Source organism: Corvus moneduloides, chromosome 9 (genome assembly GCF_009650955.1).
Source record: "Corvus moneduloides isolate bCorMon1 chromosome 9, bCorMon1.pri, whole genome shotgun sequence".
Lineage (NCBI taxonomy): Eukaryota > Metazoa > Chordata > Aves > Passeriformes > Corvidae > Corvus > Corvus moneduloides.
Genome location: NC_045484.1, coordinates 9113106 through 9139864, shown reverse-complemented (window position 1 = coordinate 9139864; position 26759 = coordinate 9113106). Strand labels below are relative to the sequence as shown.

Genomic DNA, 26759 nt, shown 5'->3' with positions numbered 1-26759 from the left:
TTTAAGCTTCCCAAGTTAGTGGTAATGTGCCCACGGTCCCACCCATTACCCATCAATAATATTTGTGTCTGTCCCACACTGTCAGAGGCCAGGGGGGAGGAGGATGGCTGGGTCAGTGTGCCCTGCTGTCTGCTGGGTGCTCTGCCCAGAGCAGCACCTACAGACATGCAGGGAGATGGAAGCTCTGTGTGCTCCGTGTTTCTGTCCCCCTGCCTTAAGTGCAGAACGAGAGCCCAAATAATTCAGTTTCTAAGTACAGGTCCCACAACGTTCCCACATCAGTGTCTGGCTTGAGGTTTTCTTTACTTAGCTGAGTGTTCAGCACTCTCCCATACTGGCCATTTATCTGCCTCATCTTCTGGCTCTGGGAGACAGTTTCTTTCCCTCATGCATATGCCAGGAATTCAATATGCATACGACACCAGTCTGATCATATCATTTTCTCTTGCAGTAGTCCAACAGGCTGGGAAAAGGGCCAAGGAAATTTAAAAGGGAAAAACAGAAAACAAGACAAACAAAAAGGCCAAAAACCATTTAGGAATTCCTGATGCCAAAGCAAGCAGCAGTGCTGGTGGCACAGCTGGCACACCGCAGATAACAAGACACCAGCAGTGGCCAGGCCCTCAGCAGCCAGCACTCATGTGTGCGGCAGCAGGGACCCTGCCTGCACTCAGGAGAGTGAGCTCTGCTCCTCTCACCCTCACCGTGCTGAGGGAAAACGGATTGGCTTCATCCCTGCTGCCAGCACTGTCCCCCCACCTGGAGATATGGGCAGCGCAGCTTTTTAGGCACAGGGAGCAGGACCTGCCTGCCTGGCACACTCGCTGCTCCTTGGGCTCCACTCCACTCTGGAATGTGTCACTTGGTAAACCTTGCAAGTTCAGAAGCTCTTTAACTTTGACATGGTGTTAAGTTTATTACAACCTGGTGAAATGAGTCACTACCAAATCCATAGCTCTGCCTTTCTCCTTTCTCACATGTTTTCATGAGCGAAGTGAAAAGTTTAACCTTTCAAATAACAGCCTTTTTAACAAATGTGCAGTGCCAGAGCAATACAATATATCCACAGTATGAAAGGACACAGTTCTAGGGTAACCACTGCCTTTAGCTCGCAGCAACAAATCACAGGACCCTTAAATGAAAGCCCAATTTATTAAAGGTACTGTTGTGCTAGGGGGCCAGCATGCCAAGGTACTATAAAAAACCTAGGGCTTGCTACTGCAGAAGTACTGAGACCTCTTGAAATCTGAGTATCCACAAACACTTTGATTTAAAAAGGAACAGGAGAAGTTTAACCCTTTGTAGAACCTGTGCAGAAATTTTCTATCTTAGATCTGGATAAGGCACATATCTAACATCCTCAAAGAGTTTCTAGCTGGGATGAAGTCTCCAGACTAGGATTTACATATTTATTTTTAAGAATCAAATTGTCTAAATAATTTTGTTTGCAGATTTGATCCTTTCAAGACTTTCAGTAGGATGACTGACTGTTTTTCAAGTCACCCGAAAAATCACTCTCTGTAACAAGACACTGCCAGGTAATATTTATTCCTTTCTCCCAGTTTCTGAGGGAAAAATTTTATCCTGACATAGGCATGTGTTTAGGCTTCATTATCTCCTGCCCTTAGGTTTAAAACTACCATCCAAAAGGTGGATATTCTCAGTTTTTCAGTTCAGTTACACTAATTTGTTTGCAATCTTATCCAGTCAGTTCAAAGATGCTTGTTACATATTGGCAGCCACCCTCACTTTAATTACATCTTTCCACTGATTTCAATGGCTTTTGGATCAGGCCCTTGGAATGCAGGGTATGTGGATTAATATTTCTGCATATAACCCCCTTTAGTGACATATGATTACAACGTTACATGAGTGCTTTACTGAGGAAAGAGGCATAATAAAATTAATTTGGTTTATTAAACAAAATCTCTGTCCTGTTGCAATAGGAATCTGAGGGGTTATATCTAAAGCACATAAAACAATTCAGGTGTTAAGGCTGGAAAAACTCCTGGCTTACAGCTGCAGAAATGTAAGATTTGGGGTGTCAATGAAATATGCTGATATCCAGATGAAAGGATTTGACCTTTTCTCCAGGTGGGTGTTAGTTCATCTCCATTAGATAAGCACCAAATAGTGAGTGGTCCTGATCAGGGACTCACCTGCTACCTTGAATCATACTACTGCTATCAACTCTAATCTTAAATCTTCTTTAATTCTAATTAAAACTAGGGGTTTACTTATTATTTGGCTATAATTGGAGAAATTGCTTGTCCAGATGAGAGGTAAACACTTCCAGTCCTGCCTATAGGCTTTTTGTGCCAAAGCTTCTGAAATCCAAGGAGGCTGAGGCTCATTTTCAGCACTTTTTATTTTGAGGTTACCTGGGGGAAGGAGAAAGGCCAGAGAGAAATGTGTGGTGCTACTGCTATCAGAGTGCCCTGTTAAAGATTTGATCTTCCTGCTGTGGTGTGGGCAAACTGTTCAGTAAGAATAACTCTTTTGGGTTTTTTTTCTCATGAAAGTTATATAGGTAGCATCCAACAGGTATGTACATAACTAAACTTACTTATGGTTTTTAAAAACGTAATTTTATTTGCATACAGAGTCTGTAAAAGTTTTGGGATCTCCAATACTTTCTCTCCCTCATGCTTTGGAGAGTCCTGCAAATGACTCTCCAAATGAATGAGAACAGCGAGATTATGGATTGAAAAATTGATTCAAGATTGATAGAGTTACATACATTCTGATACACTTTGTTTTCAGACCAGTTTAAGAGTCTGTATTGCTGGGGGAGTAAGTTCTCCATTTGAACAAAACTCATAGAATCATGACCCAAATCAGGCAAACAAGCCAGGTGAAGGCAATTGATAAGTAAATGAGAGGATAAAGGATGATAGTTAATCAAGAAAACACCTTCCAGTTTGTCTCACAGAGCTCAGAAGTTTTCAAATTAGGACAAGACAGGAGGAAAAGAAACTGGAAGTCTGGCCATCACCGAAAGGAGGTGAAGAGAAAGCAGGGGCATGTGGAGAGGTAAGGGGGTGCTTGGGACAGCCTGGAAGACTGAAAGCCTGAGTAGAAGGCTCATAGTGTGTTCTCTAAGGCAGAACAAAAGAACAACAGCAACACTTAGTGACAGGACAGGGAAGGACAGTTAAGGGGAAGGGCTGGAACAAGTCTTGATGCCACTTTGAAGAAGAATAAGTAGAGAATTCAGAGTGAAAGCTGTGGTCTCCATAAACTTTTGTACTTGTTATGCTGGAGACAGCAGTCATGCATCTCCCATGACATGAAGTTTATAAGCTTCTCGGGAGATGAATGGAACGAGAAATTGAAGGCTGGGTAAATTAATCTAGCTATTAATTATTTTTTTCCTTTAGAAAGAACTAGCGGGTGGGGTTGACAGAACAATACTGTAGCCCCAGAAGCACACAGTCCAAGCCCAAGTGGTTTGCGGCTGTGCTAAACAGTGCAGGCTTGTGGTAGAATAAAGGCAGGTCTGAACGCACCTCTGTCAGGATTATGGTTAGCTGTAAATCCGACACTTTTTCCCTGTAAGAGCAGAGCTGTGCACACCAGTGGAGGTTACTTTGCCGCGGGCGGTAGAACGGGGCCGGCAGCGGGACCGAGCGCTCGGCGGGCTCGGCCCTGGCCCTGCCTGGCGGGACCCCCTCCCCTGACCCGGCCCTTACCGGCGAAGCCCGGCGGGACCCCCTCCCCTGACCCGGCCCTTACCGGCGAAGCCCGGCGGGCAGCGGCAGATGTAGCCCTCGGCCCGGTCGTAGCGGAAGGCCGGCGGCAGCCCCGGGACCAGCCCGTAGTGGCCGGCCCAGGAGCGCTCCACGCAGTGGCCGCCGGACAGGCAGGGGTTGCTGCGGCACTCGGCGATGTCCTCCTCGCAGCGGGAGCCCGCGTACCCTGCGGAAACACCGACAAGGTCAGGGATGTGACACTGGGAGCTCCCAGCCCCCGCCGTGGGCAGGGACACCTCCCGCTAGACCAGGGCGTTCAGGCCTCCATCCAGCCTGGAACACTGCCAGGGATGGCGCAGCCACTCCTTCTCTGGGCAACCTGTGCCGGGGCCTCACAGTAAAGAATTTTCTCCTAATATCTGACTTAAACCTGCTCTCAGTTCGAAGCCATTTCCCCTTGTCGTGTCACCACATTCCCTCTCCATATTTCTTATAGGCTCCTTTCAGGTATTGGAAGGCTAGATGATCTTTAAGGTCCCTTACAATCCAAACTATTCTATAATTCTGTAATTCTGTGTGCTATTCTTCCCTTCCAGACCCCAAAATATACACTGTGAATAGTAGCTGCACACGGCTTCAGGCTTTGTCGTGTGCTGAAAGTTTTCCTCAGCTCCTTGAAGGTGTGAATGTTCCCTTGCAGCTCCCTGCCAGGGCTTGGCAGCAGGACATTGCTGCGGCTACTCTGCATTAGTAAGCTGAGCTGTGCCGTGCCATAAAGGATTTGTTTGGGTCTTTTTCAGGCACTAGCATGGAGATTTGCATGGGTAACAATTGTGGTGTAAATACACTCTCAGGTTGTGGGAAGGCGGGGGAGGGCAGTATAAATCATTTGGTGTTTGTAAAGTGTTTCATCTGGAGGTTGAAGTGCTACAAGGATCCCTGAATTCTGGAAAATGCGAAGGGTTCTGCCTAATTTTTCCTTATCTGTTGCACCAAGACTCGTGTAGTGCAACAACACTGAGGCCTTTAGTCCTCACAGTGCTGTCTGCGCTCCTTCATCCTCAGTAAGATCACAGACATAAACTCCTTAGGGAGACTTCTTGTAGTTTGTGTGCTGGAAGAGTGGTGTAGTCTCTCAGGAGCACGGGGTCTGTGTCCCCCCCGGGGTGTGGGGCCTCTTTGCAAACAGCTGGATACACAAGCAGTGCTGGTAGAGAACACAGCCTGTGGGTTTCAGTGCCCACTGCCAGACAGAAGTTTTTAGACTGGTTTCAAGGTTGTGTTGATGAAGACTGAAAAAAGGGTCAGCTGCAGCAGTGATGCATGTATCACATGGTTTGAAGGATTAAGTAACTGGGAGATGGCTCCCAACGTTGACTTATCTCCTGTCTTGGTACCATAATACTGATGCATTTTGTTTTGCCCACTTCTGCTGTACAGGAAAATCAATTCTTAGCTGCAAAAGCAAGCAACTTACCCAAAGGGCTCTGCCTTGTGACGAGTGAAGCCCATGTAAACACAAGCCCATAGAGTACTTTTAAGGTTATGGAGATTTAACCTTTTATTGTATTGGAAAAAAAAAAAAAAGGACACCTCTACTACTACTCAAGGAATATTTATAGGAGAACCTGGAGCGTACCTGGCCAACAGTGGCACGTGTAATTGTCAGCGTGGTCCTCACAAGTGGCGTTGTTGTAGCATGGTTGTGACCAACATAAGGGAGTGAGGGTCTCGCAGTGCAAGCCCATAAATCCAGTGCCGGTGCAGTTGCAGCTGTACCTACAACACAGAATGCAATGTTCACTCAGGCTGGAAGTCAAGAGATCTGGGCTTTGTTCCCAAACATGCACAGGCTTCTTGTGTAGCCTTGGCTAGCAGCTCACAGGGTCGAGGCCAGCTCTAGACCACCACCTGGTGCTTTAGGAGAAACCGCAGAAATTGGGAACCAGCAATGAGCTTTTCCCTGAAGTATGTGGTTTTGTCTGGGGAAAAAGAACTGCTTGTGAATTCAAATTGGTTTTGACAGAGCCCTGAGAATTACTGATCCTTCTTTTTTCTTCTTCTTTTTTTAATTTTTAGGAGAAAAAAAAAAGTTTATGTCATTTCCAATGCTTTTTTTAAAAAATTATTTTGTAGGCTTAACATTATTCAGAAAATTAAAAGGGGGGAGGCAGTGTGTTAGTATCCCTTACTTTTGAACTGGTAGAAATTGAATTGCCAGCAAAATAAGAGATTTTCTGTTCCTCAACTAAATGATTTTTTTTTTCCTAAAAGCCAGCCTTTTATTGTTAGGTTAGAACAAAAATATCAGTTGTTTGCTTAGTCCCAATAACAACAGTAATACAGCTCATTTTGATAGCAATGTCACTACCACAAAAGTAAACAAACAAGTGTATATGTAGAAATGAGCAACATGCAGCTATCAGTAATATCTGGGAGTTAAAAAAAGTTTGCATTTTTTTTTTCAGGAGAGCTGTTATAAAAAGTATCATTCCTGTTCTTTGGTCATCAAGTACAAAGTTAAGATGTACATGTCATATGAAGAGGCTTTTGCAGGACATGTTAACTGTGCAGGCTTGTATGATCTTGGTCTAATAATAACTATAGGAAGCAAAAATTTATTCTTATTTTTTCTTTTACATTAAAATGATAAACCATTATTGTACAATTGCATTCATGGGGCATTTTGCTGAACAAGACATAAGTATACTTATTTGATAATTTCTGTGCTCAATATCCGAGTCTTAGACTTGGTGTAAATATATGGAGAGAAGGTGAAATTGTTGAACATAAAGCAACATCAGAGAACAACTGGCTCCTGCAGTCTAGCGGACCAAAAAGTGTAAACTTTTTACTACACTTTAAGTGTGTGCATAAGCAGAAACTTTTGGCAGGCCAGTGTGTTACTGGTGTATGGATTATTCTTAAATGAAAGTCAGAGATGACTTAGACCAGGTGGCATTTGAATTTTGGATATAAAAAGTAATGAGGGAGATGTGAATCAGAAAAATAATTTTCATTCTGAAGTATGTTCTCAAACCAGAAATCTCCTTCTTCTGCTGAGTTTTTAGTACGTTTCTCCCATGCACCTTCAGTTTGGTGCTGTTCAGCTTTGTGGTGAAAGCTTTTTTTCCTGGCTGTGTCCAAGCTACTTTTCCCTTTGGTTCAGAATCCTGGAGCAGTGAGGAATATCCAGAACTCACTGCTTAATGTGCAGCCCTACCTGTGTGTCTTTTTTCTTGGGTATCTTTTAGCATTTGACATTGCTGGCGACCTTCAGGGATTCTGGAAGGTGCCCTGCTTGTGAGCAGGCTACAGCTGAGCAGGCAGATGGCTTTTTATAGTAAGACAATTTTGATCCTCTACCTAGCATATTTTTTTGACTTCTTGTTTGATCTTCTCACAATCTGCAGAAAGCAATACATGTAGATGTTCTTTCCTATGGAATCTCCTATGAACATTAGAGCTCCTGGCAATATTTCCTATAGAAAAAATACATGGAGCATGCAGAGGTATCCTCTGTGCCTAGGCACACTAGGTTTTGTAGTCCAGCTAAGTCTGTAAATTGTTGAGTTTAAATAAGAACATTCACTTATGTGAAAATGTTTCTTTAAGAGATCAGCCCATACTTTGTTGCATTCATGAAACATCGCTGGAAGATCAGTCTGAAATTTGGGAGAGAATTTGGCTTGATGTTTGTGTTTACAGCTTTTTGCACTAAATTCATTGCCTTGTACACATTTCTGTGAGAGCTGGTGGCAGACACCAAAGCCTCAGCTGTACTGTAGATTATTCAGAAAAGGAAAACTCCTGCGTAAAGACCACAATTCTTCATTTATCCCCAAAAATACACATAAGAAAGGAAATTGCTGGGCACCCTTCTGTTTTGAATTGCTTTGTTGTCCATTCCTTTCCATCACGTAACAAATACGGAAAGAGCTCCAGTTGTTCTCCAGATACCCTGCAGTATTACAAGCCAATTAAAATTGGTCTTGCATGTACCTCAGCTTTAGAAGCCAGGAGAAAACTGAGCAGGATTAAGTCTGGCCTGAATGAGCATCCCAGTTGTTCACCTCACATGTGTATCCTCAAAAAGCTTCCAGGTTACTACACAGGTCTGTGAGCGAGTCAGGTCCAAGGTGACCCCCTCTCCCCGCTGTCATGCTTTAGCTACACTGGAAAATAATAAATTACTTTGTCCTGCTCAGAGCTGTTCAGCGCTGCTGAAAAGAAGCTCCACAAGGTGGGTGCCATGTCACCACACTGAACAAAAGCTCATTCCCAGAATATGATCTCTTCCCCCCTTACTCAAGGCAAGCATGTCTTTTGCTGGTGTGGCTTTTGGACTGATTTTTGGGGCACCAAAGTCTTCAGAACTGCTCTATAAAAACTGGAAAATACGCAATAAAGGACAAATCCTATACTGGCAAGAGGAGCACCTGCATGAATACACTTGGGAACTTTCAGACTGAGCTTATATGTGTGTTCAGTTAGGGAAGCTCGTGCTGAGTCAGAAAATCCAGTACTGGTGAGTGAATTTCAGAGCTCTGCTTAGACCTCTGCGTGGGGCCAGTAACTGTAGATGGAGAATCTCACTTTTCCATTGCCTTGTAGTCTCCTTCTTTTTTTATTACTGTTATTATTTTTTTGCCCATGGACTGCAGGTTGTTTTGAAAAAGTAGCTGTTGTACTGTATACCTGTAAAATTTCTGACATATTTCCTAATGATATGTATTACTATGGTTACTGTTACTACAGTTTTTCTCTGCCTCTCTCTTCTAATCCTTCTGTCTGTCAGTGTGGGCAGCTGCTGTTAGAAAATTCAGTTTTATACAATCTCACATCTTTCTTGGAAACTAAAGTTTGGTAAGCATTAGAAACGGAATTCATATCTGAATGACAGTACTAACAGCCAGCAAAACAGCGTGTTGTAAATATTTAAAGTACAAATATGAAAAATATATTTATTGGTCAGTCTTTGCCATAAATGTTGTGTTGTCTTACTGGCTCTGACACCAGACTGGTATTTTCTAATCCTTTTCAGATCGAAACTGAAATTAGCACAGGACCAAGAGGTGAAATGTAGAATTTGGAAGGAAATGAGCTAGCCGGCAGGGCAGGCTCCCGTAGCGTTGCCATCGGCAGAGGCAGGCACCAGGAGCACCAGGCTCAGCCCTGCCCAGGGCTGGCAGACCTACCCGTTGGCACCGTCCGTGCAGTGTCCCCCGTGGAGGCAGGGCTGGCTGGAGCACTCGTCGATGTCGGTGTCACAGAGGTCCCCGAGGAAACCCTGCGTGCAGGAGCAGGAGAAACTCCCCAGGGAATCGTGGCAGGTCCCCCCATTCAGGCATGGCTGGGACAAGCACTCATCGATTTCCAGTTCACAGTTTGTACCTTCAAAAGCAGAGAAAATAAACCCCAGGCTTAGGAGACAGCTTTGGAAATCTCGGCAAGGATTGCCTGAAGTACAATTGTCACATAATCCTTTTTCTTTACACAATTGCCTGGTTTTTAAAGGCATTTCCTCCTCAATGTGCTTTGCAAAACTAGTTTTTTCAAGGCTGGGCAGAATTTACAAAAGAACAAGCCAGCTGTTTTCACAAGAATTGGTTAAATAACTTTTTCTGTTAGCTTGAACACGGAGGCAGGGTGAACTGATTTTCAGTTTATTCAAACGATGCTACTATCCTATTTACATAGTACAGAAGTGACCAGTAGTTCATTGATCTTGTAAGAGTCCATTTAAATTTGGACTTTAAATGGACAATTCACAATTGATTGAATTCATTGGGAAGTGTCTTGTTTAGCAGTGGATTATTGGTTAATTTTTTTAAGGCTCATCCATGTTCAAATAAATGGGTCTGTGGTGCCATGTTTGCAACTGGTTGGAATCTTGGAGTTGCTCTTCAGAGATAATTGATGGAAATAAATGACTTCTAATATGAGTTTACAGCTATTTATGATGGTTGGAGGGTTAAATATACACTCCTTTTTCTTACCTCTAGCACAGTCCAGAAGACACTAAGAAAATTGAATAATTAATGCCTTGCAGCTTTGATTATTTCAGGGTTTTGTATGCTTATGCACTTAATTAGCGTTTTGAGCAATAGAGTAATATTTTCAAATAATTTTCAACTGCCAAATCAATTTGTTTTAGCAGCTACAGTATCAGCCACAAAACAGATGCAAAGTGGCAAATTATAATGAAGAAGCTGCTTTGAAGTGGATTTCCCTATTTTTTTATTTGACTTATCAAAGTAGCAGCAGTATTGAAAAGTTTTCAGGGGACTTTCCTACTTGAAAGAAAAACTGCAGCCCTGAGAATGGGTTTTTTTTTGTTGTTGTTTTTTCTTTGTAAAGGTGAAGTTTTCAGTACAAGATGATGGGGTAGACTTTCAAAAGAAGGAATGTTTGATGGTGAGTATTACCCTTGCAATTTATGTACAAGTTCACCTCTAATTCTCTCTTTATGCTTTTTACCAGCTCTGCACTGCTGTAAAATTTGTACGTTGTAACTCTGAGCATCTTTCTTAAAACACATAGATTGATAACATTTAGCACTGTTACTTCATGACTAATTTATTTTGATGCTTGTGAGCATCTTCATTTTAAAAAAATAAATCTGTACTATGGATAGGTACCAGGAAATACCTTAAAATGCCAAACTGAAATTTGCAGATGTTGACTCATAAGCATTTTTCATTGTATTTAAACATTAAAGTGCAAGTTCCTATTTTCAGCAGTTGAGAAATAGTTCCTTGAGCCCACATAGTGGATGGGGAAGCTGCCAGTGGCGTGCCTCCAGTTCAAGGTTCAGTGCTCAGCTAACCACTACTTCCAGCGGGAGCCTGCCGCGAGAGCCCGGCACAGGAACGCTCTCTGACGGCTTTATGGTAATGTACATTACAGCCAGATATAGTAAGCAGTCCCTCTGTGGTCATTGCCCTGTGAATTCACTGTAATTATAAACAATGTGTTTGCAGAAGTGTGTCTAGTGACCGTAAATCTGCCAGAGCTTGTTAACAGCTTACTGCGAACACTAAAAATCATGTGACAAAACAAGCCCTGTTCAACTGATCCTCAGCTCAGCCAAATTTAAAACTACAGGCCTGAGAACAGCCTGACAATTAACATGAGAACATAGCGTTGTTGTTTTGGTTCATGTCTTTAATCTATCAAGCCCAGTAACCTGCCTTCGGCAATGTTGCCTCAGAAGAAAACTTCTCCCTGTATAATGCATCCAGCCAATGCGATCTGCCATGCAGACGGGGGGAATCCCTTCGTAGCCTCTGCTGAGTCTGCTGTCAGGCTTTCTTAGATGTGTAGGAGAGAGATGAAAAGATTAGATCTGCATTTTCACCTCAGTCTAACGTTCTGTCGTAAATATGCTGTATGCCAAATATCATATGCCAGGCGGGAAGGAGAGCGCCAGGGAGCCCCACCACAGATATTGCACAGGGCTGCACCACCACGAGCTGAGGCTTCCCGGGGTATCCTGGAGCAGGCTGCGCGTCCCAGCACGTACCAAACCACACAAATGGTTCGAATTGAAAAGCTGGGAGGGTAGGGGGAAGTCACATTTGTAACTTGTGCCGTTTCTCTGAAGAGCCAGGGTCATTTCTTATACTGCATGCTTCTCCAGTGAGTCCTACAGTTCACTTCTTTCTACAGCCCCAGTCAATAAAAAGTAAATGCAACTGAGGATGAAGGACACGCAGTCAATGTTTTCAAACTTGCGTTGCAAGTGAGGATGAAGGACACGCAGTCAATGTTTTCAAACTCGCGTATCTACAGAGAGAGTGTAAAATCACTTTCTGGTCAAAGATACTAGGGATTTGCTGGCTCAGTGTACTTCCGTGAGGACCTGCACATTTTTAGTATGGCTGGAAACTATTAACAAGGTCACCTTTTCTGCTCTCCTGCACTAAAGTGCTGTACCCGGGCCCAGCAGGTACAGAGGGCTGTCACCAAATTCCTCGTTCTGCATATAGTAATCTTGTGTGCCATTATTAGGACGGAGAGTATCATGTGGCTATTTTATAGGCACCAGGTTTGAAGGGACAGGAAGAGTTACTCAAAAATTAGACAGAGGGAGAAGTTGTGTTTCTTTGATCGAGGCTTGTCCCTTTTGAGCTTGGGAATCTCAGCAGAGCTGAATACCTGGCCTGGCTAGGACACAAGATGGGGAGTGCTGGTTTGGAACTGGAAAGGTGAGGAAGGGAATGGGGTTTGCACTGCTGGCAATTGCTGTTGCATAGATCATGTTGTTTGCTATTACATCCACAATGACATGGACATGAGCTTGCTAGGAAGTGAGACCTCTACCTGAGGTATTTCATCCCATGGTAGAGCTGCTGTGCCTCTGCTTGCCCTTTAGTGCCTGAGATGTATTTATGATGCATCTACCCTTAATACTTGCATGGCACATACATATTGATGAGAATACTGAATGAAAACTTGGAGATCTATCAGGAGCAATTTCCTTATGTTCTACAGACATCATCCCAGCGATAGTTACCTCATAGTAACAGGTAATGCACAAAGAACAAATCCAGCTCATTGCACCTATTTTGTCTGCCACTGAAACTCTGTCTCTTGCTGTCTTAGACCGAGGCTGGGTTTTGGAACTGCTGTGCACTCCTGAGAGTTCACCCTGGAATGTTCACTGGCAATGGAGTACTGGCTTCAGCAAGGTAATTAAAGCACGTAGCTGTGGGTAATAACAGGCTCTTACACCGTGCTCTGTTGGGGTGAATTAAAAGTAAGTGCAATTAGCCCAATGGAGGAAAAAATGCAATTGATTAGGGTAGCCAGCAAAACTTCAACAAACCAATTGAACTTCATTATTTAACAGCTGTGTGACACATGTCTTGTAAATAATTTCACACATGCAGAATTATCATAGAAATTGCAGATTTCATGCTAAATTTTCCAGTCTCTGGCTCTTGGTATGTTCTAAGCTCTTCCATTTGTATAAGAATTATGTGTGACATTTCTCAGCTATTTTAAGAAGTGCTGCAGCATACCAGTCACACAAAATAGCAGTAATAGTCCATGAAACAAGTGCAACAGCAGCCAGTAACTCATGCATTTGGTTAGCATTGCAGCTGTAGATTTACTATACCTTCTTTACCTGCATATCAAGAGACATAACCCTTTTTTATATCTTAGGGAAATGAGATGAGGCTGGATGACTTCCCACAGTAATTCATGGTGTCAGGCCAGGATAATAATGGTTGGCAAGGTCCCCTGACGGGGTAAATGAGGGGTTTTATTACCACTGGGGGCACCTCGAGGCTTTCATCCAGTAATCCCTCTGGCTTGTGCATTTAGCAAAACTCCCAGCAAGGTGCAAAAAAACAACACAAAAGAATGCTTCTGATAAATCATTTTGTTAAGTAGCCTTTTAAAGCTGATGTTTTACTGCTGGAGGAATGGTCTGATACTCCTCTATACAATTCCTATGATTAGTCTCTGCTGCTGGAAGTGGTGTTGGAGCTGTATGTCAAAACACTGCAGCCTCTTCTGGTGTGTATTTTAGACCTCTTCTCCTTCCTTGGTCCTCTCCTCATTTCTTAACTCTGCTTGTGCGAAGTGTGGAGCTTTGGTGATTTTTTGGTGAGAGAAAGAGCACCAGCTTGGGAAACAGCAGAATTTCATGACGAAAATGGAGCAACTCCAGCAGAGTGAGTTTCCATCAGCAGTTTATGTTGACCTAAATTTTCATTTCTTTTTGTTTGGGCTTTACTATTTCATTGAGTTTTCTCTCCCTTTGTCTCTAAGGTGGATATTCTGCCTCTTTCAAACCAAGTTTCTGGGCTGTGGATCTAGGCCTGGACCCCACTAACAGCGCCAGTTAAACAAATACAGTTTCCTGAATACAACAGGAGGTCTGGGCTGAGTCTGATCATTGCAGAGTAACCATGCTGCTTGTTAATAGGTTTTTCCTTCCTCCTGCTCTTTGGCTTTCCCCCAGTTGTGTAGTTTTCTCCTCAGCTGGCCTGGGCTCCGACACCCGCTGGCAGCAGCAGGGTGGCAGGAAGGTAACAAGCTTCCTTCAAATAACATTCTCCATGCTCATAAGGGATATTAACCGAGGGCTGCCTTCCAACGAGTGCTGTGTTAGACACAGGAAAGCTGCTTTTTACCTCTGACTTCCCCTCCCGCATGGGGATTTGGGGATGGAGCTGTAAACCACATCTCTTATTTCTTATTCATTTGACTCACTTGAAGCAATAGCTGTTTTTTCTCCCCTTTTTGCTGTATGACTATTTCTTTTCCTCTGCTTACCTGACTGGCAATCTATCACTAAAATGCCTCCCCTTTTCTCCTTTTAATGATTCAGTGTGCTACCTCTCACAGTCCTACCCCTGAATACAGCTTTGAAATTTGAAGGGAGCTGTCTTCCAACAAGAATTATGTGCTTTCCAGTAGAGGAACTAGGGAAGAAAAATCACACCTGTACTTTAAAAATGGAGCTACATAAAATGGGAGTATCAAAAAATGGGCAGTTTGGGAACATAACACTTTTCTTTCTATGTAACTTGCATGCTGTTCTAGTTGCAAATGAGTCCTTTGTTTCTGGGAAGGACAGAGGAGAGAAATTTAATGTGAAATATCTAGGTTTAAGGGTAGAATTTGTCTACTTGGATCTAATTTTTAAATCTGTCAAACATAGGTTTTGATCTTCAGAAAGAAACTAGACATAGCACTCCAAAGAGAGCATTTTGAGAATGTTTCTTCTAAAAGGAAAGCCCTGTGACATAGCTTGGTGTTCACAAAACTGCCGTGTAGATTTTGGTAAATGTGAGATTTCTTTAATCCTTCTCTTTCTGATACCAGTAGTTCACAGTGATGTGGTCATCCATAATGTACCAACAGCCACCAGTGCCGAAGCTGAAGGCAAGGTGGTAATACAGATATGGCTAAATACATGTGTGGGTGAGAGAGCTGAAGTTGGAAGGTGAGTTATGATGGTTCTACACAACGCAAAGGATAGGTTGCTTTAATAGTGCTTACCTGTGTAGGCCAGGGGACAGAGGCAGTCATAGTGCCCTATCTGGTTGAGACACGTTGCCCCGTTCAGGCACGGATCTGAGGCGCATTCATTCACTTCCAGGTCGCAGTGCTTGCCCTGGTAGCCTGGGACGCAGAAGCAGGAATACTCGTCCACGCCGTCTCTGCAGAGCGCTCCGTTGCGGCACGGCTCGGAGGTGCACTCATCCAGATCCATCTCGCAGAGCGTCCCAGTGTACCCTGCCCTGCAGAGGCAGCTGGGCCCGGCCAGGCCGCTTTGGCAGGTGCCCCCGTGCTCGCATGGGTTTGTGTCACAGGCACTGTCAGCTCTATCACAGGTAGGTCCATCATACCCAGCAGGGCACTCGCAGGTAAAGCTGAGGTTTCCAGCAGAGCCTAGGCAGGTAGCGTTTTGGAGACAAGGGTTCGAGGAGCAGGGGTTGGAGGTTTTATTGCAGAGTTCCTTCACACTGTCCACTGATGCATCTGCACAAAGGCAAGGGTCATCTTTATGGCCAGCAACACATGTCGAGTTCTTTTGGCAAGAGTTTGACAGGCACCTGGAATCATTCCTCATGCAAAGTGATTCTAGGAAAGAAACACAAAAAATCCTGAGGATTCCACAGCACTGGGAGTAACCAACAGTGAAAGAAGTGTAGTTCTTAACACAAGTGTGCTTCAAAACCAACAGCTCCAGTTGCTGGCTATTGAGAAGAAAACAGGACTGGTAACTGTGTGATGCATTAGTGGACTCGTGAAGGTAAAATGAAAACAATTATGAAAACTTGAGTAGGTTGTAATTTCCTGTTCTCGCCTCTTCCAACAGCCGTGGTCTGGAGTGTCAGGATTGCTTAACACTATATTAAGAGTATAGTTGAGACAATATTGGTGGTTGTCAACTGATATCCAACAATATGGAACACATTTAGGTAGATTTTTATATTTTTGTTTCTTTTTTTTGTTACTAGAGAAAGAAGTTGAACCACTTTTTTCAGTTCAGTACTACTTCTGTGCTGGTACCATTCTTTTGTGGTGGGTGTTTTTTTGCATTAGGTTTCACAAAGCTGTATTACTCAGATGTTGTTATACCTCAAGTAAACAGTTCAAACCACCAGGCACCTTGATTTTGATTTGCTGATTATAAATAGTAATTTGAGAGCTGTACAGCATCTCCACTACAAAGAATCTCCCAAACACTTGAGATGCAAAACAGCCTTGTGAGAGCCTTCCAGCCTCCAAGGCTGGAAGGACACGGTGGACATGGTGTAAAGATGTTCCTTACTTCCTTACCCTCTGGAAACTGAGCTCCTCTCAGTAATTAAAGGCCACTTGGAGTTGCCTTGCTGCTGTAAACAACGAAAATAGCAAGAGCCTACTTCTCAATTCCCAGTCAAGGAGGGTGAGTTACCAGCATTGTTCAGAATCCACATCTGGGATACACTGAAGCAGCTGTAGCTGGGCCAAGACTCTATGAAATTAAGCTGAATGTTCCTTTAGGAGAGAAGGCAATCCATAAGGGAAAGACTCATGAGCTGGAGCACAAAAGTTGCATTAAATGATCTATATGGGAGTCCTGTAAATAAATATTTTTTTTTAATTTATTTTTTACTTTTAATTCTGAGTTTTGTTTGGATATATGAAGGGTATGTGTCTTGTACAACAGCAAAACAGTGTATGTTTGTGCAAACAGGATGTTGTGGATGAGCTGAACTTCTCAGATGAGTTCAGACTCATCTACCAGCAGTCTCTAATTTCTTCCCAGTTCTTGAACTGACATTCAGGAGAGCAGACACAGTAGAGATGGAGAGGGGGCACTGAAAGAGAAATGGTGAGCAGAGATGGAGACTCTAATAACTGGAGATAGACCAATGCTGATAAAGGCCTGGGACAGATCCCTTGAAAAGTGAGAGGCTAGGGTTGGTCACCTGAGGATAGCAACCAACCAGCCAAACATGGGGGTCTGTCAGAGAATATAAACTCATACATTTTAATCTGTTTTTTTCCTAGGAGGAGGAAGCGGAGGAAGAAAGTATCAGAAAGCTTAACTAGCTTAGGAAAGACTGCTTGTGTAGATTTGGCACTAATATAATAAATGGAAAGGCTGAAAAATTATCTGTGCATGACTGCTGTGCTTTCTGACTCGAGGTGTACACAGGAGCAGCAGTGCCTCTAAAAATTAAAAGCACCAATCTGAATGAACTTGATGTTCCTTAATAGGTACTATTACTGAGCCAAATAACTAATTAGTACTTGTTTGAACAAGGGGAATAGAGATTTATGTAGTAACATTGATAGCAACAGTGGCACCATGATTAAAAACCAACAGTGGTCTTAAGGATTACATAGAAAGCAAGCTAAACATTGATTAGCAAGAGGAGAACTGGAGTGTTCTTTGAAGGAAAACAGGACAAAAGTAGTACTTTTGGATTAGTCTGACTTTAAAATGACCATCCCCAAACCTGATAATATCAGTTTTGGGAGCAGCTGTTTCATCTTAATGTGGTGTTGGTTGCTCTTGCTCCAGCTCAGAGCTCTCACTGAATGCAGAAATTCAAGACATTGGTCATGTGTACTGACCTGCACTACTGTCAGCAGTAATTCAGATCCTTCTCCTCAGCACACCCTCACTTATGTTCTGATGTCCTGGTTGACGTAATTTCGTGGTTTACCCATGCATTTAGGTTTTTTCTTTAGCCTGGATAATACAGAGTTTTCTGCAATCTATTAATTACACTTAAAATGAGCAAAACTGTGTTCCTTAGCAAATTCTGCATCCCGCATTTTCCTTGCAAAATTTTAGAGAGCTTTCCTTTCAGTCTGTGTACCTACTTAAAGTTCAGTAAAGTGCATGTTTGGGGAAACATTGCAAATTTGAAGAAACTAATTATGATCAAGTTATAATGTTGTCTAACTGTTGTACTGTGTAAGCTACAAGAGGTGAGGTCAGTCATTCAAGTGCTTTCTTACACAGGACCATGGTGACATGAGAAGCTATGTAGTTAATTATTACTGCTTTTCCAGAGATAATTTGCATGCAACAGGCTCAGTTTGTTATAATGACTGAGAGGACATGAAGCTTTTGCCAGTCTGCAGTTTTGATAGCAACAGAGAAGCTGTGAGCACTGGTTAAAAACCTTCATAGCTCTCCGAGGCAGTAAGAGTGGATGGAAAATGAGGGAAGGGAAAAGACAGCCTTGAAAGTACAGTCTGTATGCAGTGAAGGCAACCAGTTTGTCTCCAGGGTGACATCACTATGGGAAAAACACGAAACAGAAAACTTTTCCTGGATTTTTTTTAAAGCACTATTTTAATTTCAACTCTTGTAGCTTTTATAAAACTAATTTCTTATGCAGAAATTGCCAACAGACAATTCAATAAATCCAATACTTCCTAGAGGATACTTTTGTCTGATTTGTACAACAAGTTCATAGTGAAAGAGTAACATTTTTTGAGTTCTATCTTCATTCTAATGCACTGTGCCATGTTTTTTTATGATTTGTACAGTTTTTGAGGAACACAGGAGTTCTGAAGGTCTTAGCAGAGATGCAGCCATGCTGAGTTTTAGCTTACTTGTGGTTTAACAGCTGGGACCAAGAACTTTTGTTAGGAGTACTCTGTAGCAGTTTGTCTCAGAAGCAAAGCTGCATCTCAAAAAAGTAACCACCAAAAGGTATGCAGTTATCACGCCATGCTTATCAAATGGTATGCAGTTCACCAGGACGTTTCCATGACTTTTGTTTTTTTTAAAGATCGTGTTCCTAAATGATGTGTTTCAGCTAATCCTTGGATTCTGGACTGCTAGCTCAAACACCATTTCCCACCTGTTTCAGGTAAGTTATTTTTACTGCCTCCTTTGTTGCCCTATGGAAACTGAGTTTCCCTGCTGCTCTGGAGTGATGCGGAAGGATGGAGCTGGAAACCTCCTGAGCTGAGAGCTGCATGGAAAGAGGATGAAGAGTATGACAGGCGGAAGCTCCTGCATGCCCTGTGGTGCAATGTGAGGATGCAAAAGTCTGTCTCAGTTTAGGCAGATGCCTAAAGGATATTCTCTTCCTCATTCACAGAAGGACCTGCAAAGGGACAGAAATGTTTCAGTGGAGCTTGATTTTTGGCCAGATTGTGGAAGGATAACCAGGAAAAGCCTCATGCTCTACCTCAGATGTGCAGAGGAGTTGTTTTTCATTCCTAAGCAATTAAGGTCACTTCAGCAGTGACTTGTTCTGACAGAGTCTTAAAACTTGTATGTAATGTTAGGAAAACTGGAAACAAAATGCTGATCACTTTGGATTTACACTGACTGACACTTGAGGTAATTATCAGTCTCTTTATAAACAGTGGTACATTAATCTAATTACGAGAGGATTTAGTGCCAAGCGTTTTGCTCCATGGTTAAATCCTTGAGATGCAGATGAGATGGTTGGCAGTGAAATTCTTTGCAGTAAAGCTTGCCATCTACTGGCACATCATCCATATTACCAGAAACATGGCAATACCTGCAGCTTTTACAGGAACTGGCGCAAATGACTTAATGTAAGAAATGCCAAGAAAAAGACAGTTTTAGCTTTGTTTTTTTGCTCTTGGATGAGATTATTTAAATTCATTGAAGTGATCTTGTTAGTGTAGGAATAACTGAGCTTATACTGCTAATCAACACTAAAAACACGATTTTTGTCTGGTAAATGCTTCTGAAAGATCGGAAACCACTGTAGTGATACAAAACAATTTTTATGATGCTAGAAGTGCATGGCAATGAGGATAGAAGGTCAAAATTAAATTAGTGGAAAAGTTATCACAAACAGGGCAGGAATTTTGAAATTGCCAAAGCATTTTGGCCCAGATAATGTGATTGTTAAACTATTGTTCCTCAGTCAAGCAGGTAATTTTGGAAAGCTCATGTGCATATCTTTCCTGACAATTTTGAGAGGTTTTTTTTTTTTTCTAGATCCCATTTGAATCACGGGTTTACTGAATTCATGTCAATTTTTCAAAATATTCTTCTAAGTTAAGTTGATGAGATCAAAAGCAAAGTGAATTGATGATCCCCGACTCAGAGAATCTGATTAGCAATCTCAGCTACTCAAAGTCCCCAGATAAATACTTAGCAAATTGTTTGGGGTTCTTTGTGTCAGAAATATTTTTCAGAAAAGTCTTGTTCTTTCAGGACACGACTGTTCCTACAAGTTGGTGAAATAACATAATCAGCAGCAGCATTTAAAATTAAATTTCAATCACTGCTAATCACGCTGTTATGAACTACAGTTCGCTTGGCTGTAGCCATGCCTGCACTTTGCTAATCATCTCATTGTGCCTGGAGGCTGCTTGTAATTTGCAATGCTGTTCTTCACATGTGCCTTCTGCCCCTGAAGGAGGACTCTGAGCTTCACAGAAGCTCTCAACACTAACAGCTTTGGAATCTTTTACATGTGCTGCAAGATTTTCTGACCTTCTTAACAGAGCTAGTCTATTTTCTAGGGGGGAAGAAAATCTGTGATAAGATAGAGAACTTCTTGATGTCCATATAGTCATCCTCACCAATAATTTTACTGTGCTTTGAGGACTTTTTTTCTTTCCTTTTTTTTTTTTTTTAACAGTTATTACTTTACACATTTGAATTAGAACTAGAAAGCTACACCAGCCAATGCAGATAAAGCAGTTCACAACAAAACCTGACTTTTTACTTAGTTGTACATTTTGGGAAAAAAAAATAGATAGCAGAAAATCCCTGGTCTTTGAGTTGAGAAATTAGATTTTAAAAATACTCTTAGGGAAAGAAGAACTGAATTGCAATTGCAAGATGTGGTCTATAAAAACTCCAAACCCCAACATCGGAAAATGTGTTACCTGTGGGGTTGGGGTGTTTTATGTTTGTTTTGATTTTGATTTTTAATTTTCCAGAGTAGCTTATATAATTGATATCTTGGTTGTGTCCAGTCACTAGAAAGAAAATTGGTCTGGGTTCTGTTGAATCAAACCCAGCATACAGCATTTGTTCACAGCTGAAGGCTTACACTGTGATCAAATCAGCTCACTAAAAACGTTCACAGGATAACATGATGGTAGCAAGGGTTTAGATAGCCCAGTGTCTGGAGTCAGAAACATGAACCTTCAATGCTCATGCTCATTACTTGTTTGAAACCTGCCCTTGGGATTTTAAAACAAGTGTGTGAATCTGTGTCACTGAAATATCAAGCTCTGTTACTATACTGAGATCTTGAAATAATTATCATTTAACTGGAAATATTAAAATATTGCCCAAGGCATTACTGCTGCATGAAGGAGCTGTGGCTTTGGTGTAACTAATCCTCTCCCCATTTATCTGCAGTGCACTGTGGCACAAAAAATACAGTTCATCACTATGCCAATAACTTCCCTGCAAAGACAGCCTTAGAAAGTTGTGGGTGTACAGATAGATGTTCAATCTTGATGTGTCGTGGAGAACTAGGGAAGAGATAAGCACAGCTGCATAATCAACAGGGACAGAGATTGGGATCAGATACCTTTACTATGGACTGAAAGGCAAAGATGTCACTCCTGGATCAGCACTTGGCAGATGGGGAAGGAAAGGACAGGAAACCATGTTCTGGATAAAACAGAGCCAGGTAAGGGGCTATCTTAGCCCTCCAAGTAGCTTTTCCATGGAGATTGTTTGTAAGTAAATAATTTCTGTTTTTCCCCACAGTCTCAAACTTTCTAAGTATTGCACTTAATTGTATTTTACCCCTTCCCATCTCCCATTACCATCTTAATTATTCACTGTAATGAGCAGCTTGTAGTTACTGTGGTACTGTTTGTCCTTTGCAAGCTTCACCTCTGAGGAAATCACCAGACCCTACCTGCTCTATCCACAGCTGGGATCATTATTGCTCAATCTGCTCAACGGAGAAGCATACTTTGGGAAGGGATGAACAAACTTTTGCGAAAAAACAAGCCCTTGTTGTGTCTGCAAATACTGTGCTCATAAAGAGTTAATCCTGAATCTTTAACTTCAGTTGTGTGTCCAAAACATCCTAGCATGTTGTTATAGAAACCACTTTCAGGCTTTAAATCTTGGGTCGCGTTTATTACCATAGTAACCAGCACCACACACAGGCAGGAAAGAAAAAGGGCGGTTACACAAATATTCCACTGCTATCAAAAAAACCAAATTTGGGTTTAGGCACATTTGTATCAACAAAATCAAGGAAAGTAAATTAACTTATTTTCTGAGGAAAAAGTATGGTGTATTAGTGTAAGAGTAACAACTGAATAGTATTAAAATTTTAAATGGTTGTTTAGGTAACACTTTAAGTTAAAGCTATTTGTGATTGAAATTACAGAACTGGTTATTAAACCATTGTGTCCATTACACTCTTCCCCAAACATTTCTGTTCACACTGACTTGCTGCTGGTCCCTGAGAATGAAGGCAGTTACTGCTGGCTGTCATTGTCCTTCAGTGTCTTCTAACATTTGTGCCACCCCAGACTCCCTTACCCCATGAGCAGTGCAGCAGCCCTTACAGCTGCACCCACTGACCGCACTGAGCACCACAGCAGTGGGACCAGCTGTCCCAAATAAACAAACAAAAATGAGGTAAATGCTTTATTTACTTCTAAATGTAAATCTTTTTTGGCTCTCACTTTATTTGGCATCACACCCTAGTGTTTGTGCTGGGAACCGGAGGAGAATCAGGCCCAGGAGCTCAACAGGGCTCCTACGCATTGAATTTTTGGTTCAGTTGGAGGATTTTTGGTTCAATTGGACACCAAGGCACAGTGTTACTAGCAATGCAAATAGACTGGTTTCTAATGAGAATGAAAGATTTTATGCTCTGCTTCTTTATGTTTAGCACTACAGCACTGCAGTTTAAGTTGGTAGTTCACAGTGATCATCCTGCTTTTGCTGTGCACGGATATTTTTGTTTAAGATGTAGAACAGCGGCTGATCAGGCCAGGAGGCAGCTGATATCTATTACAGTAAATGGTGTGGACACTGATGTAGAAACTGAACTGATTTCTGCTGTGCAATCCTTGCTACTGTACACTCTCTGAATATAGCTCTCCCCTTTAAGAGTTTCATGATATTTGTCCTCATTTTTATCTTCTAAGTCTGAAGAATAGAAGCAACATGAGTGTAATGAGGTATTCCTTGTCCCTCTAGAAGTGCTGATTTTTTTTTTTTTATTTGAGGTCGCACAGCAGAATTTATTCTTAGTTGTACAGAACAGGACTCCTCCACACAGGGACGTAAGAGATAAATAGATAGGTGAGCAACAACTGGAATACATGGTAGTGGGAACCTGTGGGCCAGCTTCAAACTTGCCTTTCTATCATCTCTTCAGAGGTAAAGAACATAGAAAATCTATCGTGCTCAAAATCTGAAACTATTTTTTTTAGGTAATAAGTTTGATTGCTTACAGGAAAAAAATTGGTGATTTTGTAGGTTAAATGTCTTTGTCCCAAGGATTCAGTCAATACCTTTCCTGCCTGAACTGCTCTTAGTGCTTCACTAAAGCTGGGGACATCCTCAGCATGTAACTCAGGATACAGAGCCACATGTGTAAAGATCTCTCCTGTGAGATGAAGGGTTTTGCAGAAATAAAGAGAGAAGACCTTAGTGGTTTAGTTAGGGGTGTGAATTATGTCTTACACTTTAAAATGTTGTCCTGGATTGCCCTTGGTGAGGCTTCTTGGCATGTCTAGATGAGCTTGTTTGGATGGGTGGATTTGTGGTGCTTTTGTGAGCGGCGTTGCTCATGCCTTGCTCCCTAAAACTACAAGCATCTACATCAAGCCTTGGAAAATTAATGGAAGTGTAATCTGCTGTTTGTAAACCCAATATCAGAACACACTGAGGGGTGCAACTGGTGCGGGGGAAGAGGAAAGATGAAAGCAGTGCTTGCAGTTGGAAGATACCAGCTGTATTTACAGCTGTGCTAGGAAGGCAGGCTAAAGTCTACACCTGGGAATTGGATGGCTGGCAAAATAACAAGGGAAAAGGTGCCAGAGCTAGAAAGCACTGCAGAAGGACCAAAGCATGGCCTCCTTCTCCACAGTAGTGCGGGGATTTTGAGGAACACAGAGGGAGGAACGCAGCATAAAACTGTCAGTTCGTGACTTTGGGTGAAATCCAGTTGCTCCAGCCTCTGTGTGAATTCCAAATAATGGAAAATGAGGAGCAAAGGAGCAGTTTGTCTCTTGAAGAGGCCAGATCTCACTTTGAGAGACACAAGGTCTCACAGCTTCTCTGGAGTCTGGAAAGAGTTTAAGGCACTTTGTGTAAGACAGAGGCCTCCAGCTGCCACTGAATTCAGCCTCATGAAGGAGCTGAGGGCTGGGCTGAGCCAGGAGATGCTGCCCCTCAAGCAGACCAGCTACCACTGACTTGCAGTGCTGAGGTTTGGGGTAGGTGAGAATATGCAAGCAGCTGAGCTCCCACTGTGCTCAGCCACTAACACAGGAGAGAAAAGGCACTCAGGAATGCTGCCAAATGCTGCTAAGAATGCCCCCAGTAGAGGGGCTAAAAACTGAGTACAAAATTGATTTCATGTCCAAATTCTGGGTCCGTATGTTGTTTGTATTTGAAAGCCATTATAAGGCATCTTCTTCAGTCTCCTTAGTTTGTGGTTCTGTCCTTCATTACTTCTTTCCTTTTTTTTAATATGAAAAGAGCATGAAGCAGTGATTCTGATCATACAATGGCACATAAAGGTGCTGTGATTTTTAAATGTGGCCTCAAATGTCTGTGACACTGACCAGGTATGATTTCTTTCTGTGAGTCATAACTGGATAAGCTTAAAGCTCTGATTGCTAGAAATGCATCATAGCAGCCTGTAACATGGGGCAACTCTTAAAGTCTCTGGGTGAAAAGCCGTGTTCTGATGTGTGCAGATGTTGAGATTGGCTTCAGTAGGTTCTCAGTAACACAACTGAGTCGTTCAACACAACACAACTGAGGACTAGATGTTCCTGATGACATCAAACTGCAGCATATCAAAGTCATGATGCTGCTTCTCCTGTTTCCCCAGACTTAAAGAAAGTAATCAGACCTGTGACAGATCAGCATTATGTGGCTGGACATGCAGTGCACTGTGATTTAAATGCCACAGGACTCAGAAGAAAGCTTCAGTGTGGCTACAATGCTCAGTAAGTACAGAGAAAGCAAGGCCATGCTTTTCCAGCATGAACTTTGTAGAAGAGGTCACATTTCAGCCCTTTCTGTTATGTGCTAAATTATTTTCTATAGAAATCACCTACAATTAGCTCTGCGTGAACTAATTACCAACTGGGATTTCAAGACTGCTTGGGGAAAGTCGCAGCTCCTGTGTTTTGGGACAAGCTGGAGTCTCACGGCGGGAACTGGCACAACCCAAATTTCCTCAGCTGTCCTGCTGAGCCCCTGTGCTGAGGGCAGCTTCCCCTCAGAGCCAAGGGCATAACACTGAGATGGGGGAAGAACAATGATGTGATCATGATCTGCACAAGTTGCCCTCACTGACTTCATACAGACAGAAATCAGGCCCAGCAGAAGGATATTGTCATGTGAACTTCTGCAGAGGGCTGGCCTTTTGAACACTGGTTCTAGTGACCCGGGAAAGTGAACACAGTCATGGCTCTGACACAAAATCCATGGCAGCATTCCTGACCTGCAAACTGTATTGTAGCATCCTAAAAACTCTACTGACTTGTAACAGAGCAAGAATGGATTTGTTTCATGGTTTTACTACTTTTTATTTCCAGAGCAGGCTCAGAAGCACTGAGGAGGAGCAGCTGACCTAAAGGAAAAGTAGGTATTGAAAACCCACTGGGATACCTTTCTCTTAAACCTTTTTAAGATGCTTCACTGTAGAAGTAAAACAAAACCAGAATATTGACCAGCATCAGGGTATGCCCAAGAGCCTTCCGTGGGGAATATGCTAAGAAATAATCCTTCAATATTAGAAGAATATCACTAAAAGTCAAATTGTTAAAGCTTAATGTGATGGCGTGTTTTAGAATAAAAACACCTGCCACTAGGGCATTAAATATCTGCTATAAGTGAAGAGGTATCCAGCAAGCCTTTATCAAAATTAGATCAGTACAACTTTTGCCAGTAAAATAATAAAAAATTAAAAACCACGAATAAATAAACATTCATCAGTAGCAATCAGTATAGTAGAGTAATTTCTTAAAGGCTTTTAAAATTTCTATTTCCCCTTTAATAGTCTCCTTTATTTTCTCTGTTTATTTAACGTATGTAAGAAGTAGATCTGATTCCTCGTCTCTCCTTCCTTTCCTAGTTCTCTCTTCCCTGCCTTAGATTTTTTTCCATGCATTCTCCTTTTCTTCCTCTGAGGCCTGATCCAGAGCAGACTTGGATTTCCAGGGCAGGGATGGGAAGTTACAGTAAGTTTGAGTGGCTGGTAAGTGAGCCAGCAGTAATTGTAGCCTCAGGACTCAGTGTCACCAGTGGCACTAGCTCCACAGGGTAACACAGATGCCTCTGTGCTGTGCTGAAGTGCTCACACTCCTCAGGATGATCCAGAGGACAATAACGCTGCTCTGGCCTCCCACTCCCCTGGATATGAGGTTTAGCCATCCTGTTGCAGTCCTGTTTAGCCATCCTGTTGCAGCGGGGTTTTGTTTCACACAAATCTGCTCTTCAGACACAGGGAGAGCTCTGGGTGTTGGTGGTGTGGTGGCTGGGGAGTGGAAGATAAGATCAGCAAGCAGGAGGAGGGAACTAATGCCTCCACAGCTTGACATCCACGTGCTTACTCTATCTCAAGAAGCTTTGGTGCCGTGCAATGATGAAAAAAGGAAAAGAATATGCTATTTTGGGGGAAAGGACCTTCCTCATAGTACTGGTCCAGACTTGCCAGTACAGGGTACATTTTAGGGCAGCATCCTGCCCTGCTTTATATTAAATTATGCTAAATAAATGAATGAGATCTGTGTGACAGTAAGGGTCTGGCTAGGAAAAACTTAAGAAAGATTTTATGGCAATAATGAATAAGTGATAAATATCTAGTGACTATCTTGCTGGGAGCATTTTTTTTTTTTTTTTTTTTGCAGAGAGATCTACAGTGGGGCTTG

At 42.4% G+C, this 26759-nt stretch overlaps 1 protein-coding gene and 2 long non-coding RNA genes across 5 annotated transcripts in view; 2 read left to right on the top strand and 1 right to left on the bottom strand.

Moving 5' to 3' along the window:
* CRB1 (crumbs cell polarity complex component 1) overlaps window positions 1-26759 on the bottom strand; it is a 100891-nt gene that overhangs the window by 58195 nt on the left and 15937 nt on the right. For both annotated transcript variants that reach the window (XR_004241679.1, XM_032117235.1), the window contains exons 2-5: window positions 14712-15296; window positions 8891-9086; window positions 5332-5471; window positions 3736-3918 (exon numbers count right to left, since the gene is read on the bottom strand). Coding sequence is in view for 1 of the 2 variants with exons in the window: in XM_032117235.1 (XP_031973126.1) it covers window positions 3736-3918; window positions 5332-5471; window positions 8891-9086; window positions 14712-15296 (1104 nt within the window). In the remaining variant the exon portion in view is untranslated. The remainder of the gene's footprint in view (window positions 1-3735; window positions 3919-5331; window positions 5472-8890; window positions 9087-14711; window positions 15297-26759) is intronic.
* Window positions 9239-15037, top strand: LOC116447756. 2 transcript variants are annotated; one of them, XR_004241684.1, is made up of 4 exons: window positions 9239-10109; window positions 10433-10585; window positions 12300-12385; window positions 14812-15037. It is a non-coding gene; the product is annotated as an uncharacterized LOC116447756 (long non-coding RNA). The 2 variants fall into 2 exon arrangements; XR_004241683.1 differs by having other exon boundaries at window positions 9239-10585.
* Window positions 15206-25873, top strand: LOC116447757. The gene is made up of 4 exons (XR_004241685.1): window positions 15206-19017; window positions 21031-21307; window positions 24713-24830; window positions 25425-25873. It is a non-coding gene; the product is annotated as an uncharacterized LOC116447757 (long non-coding RNA).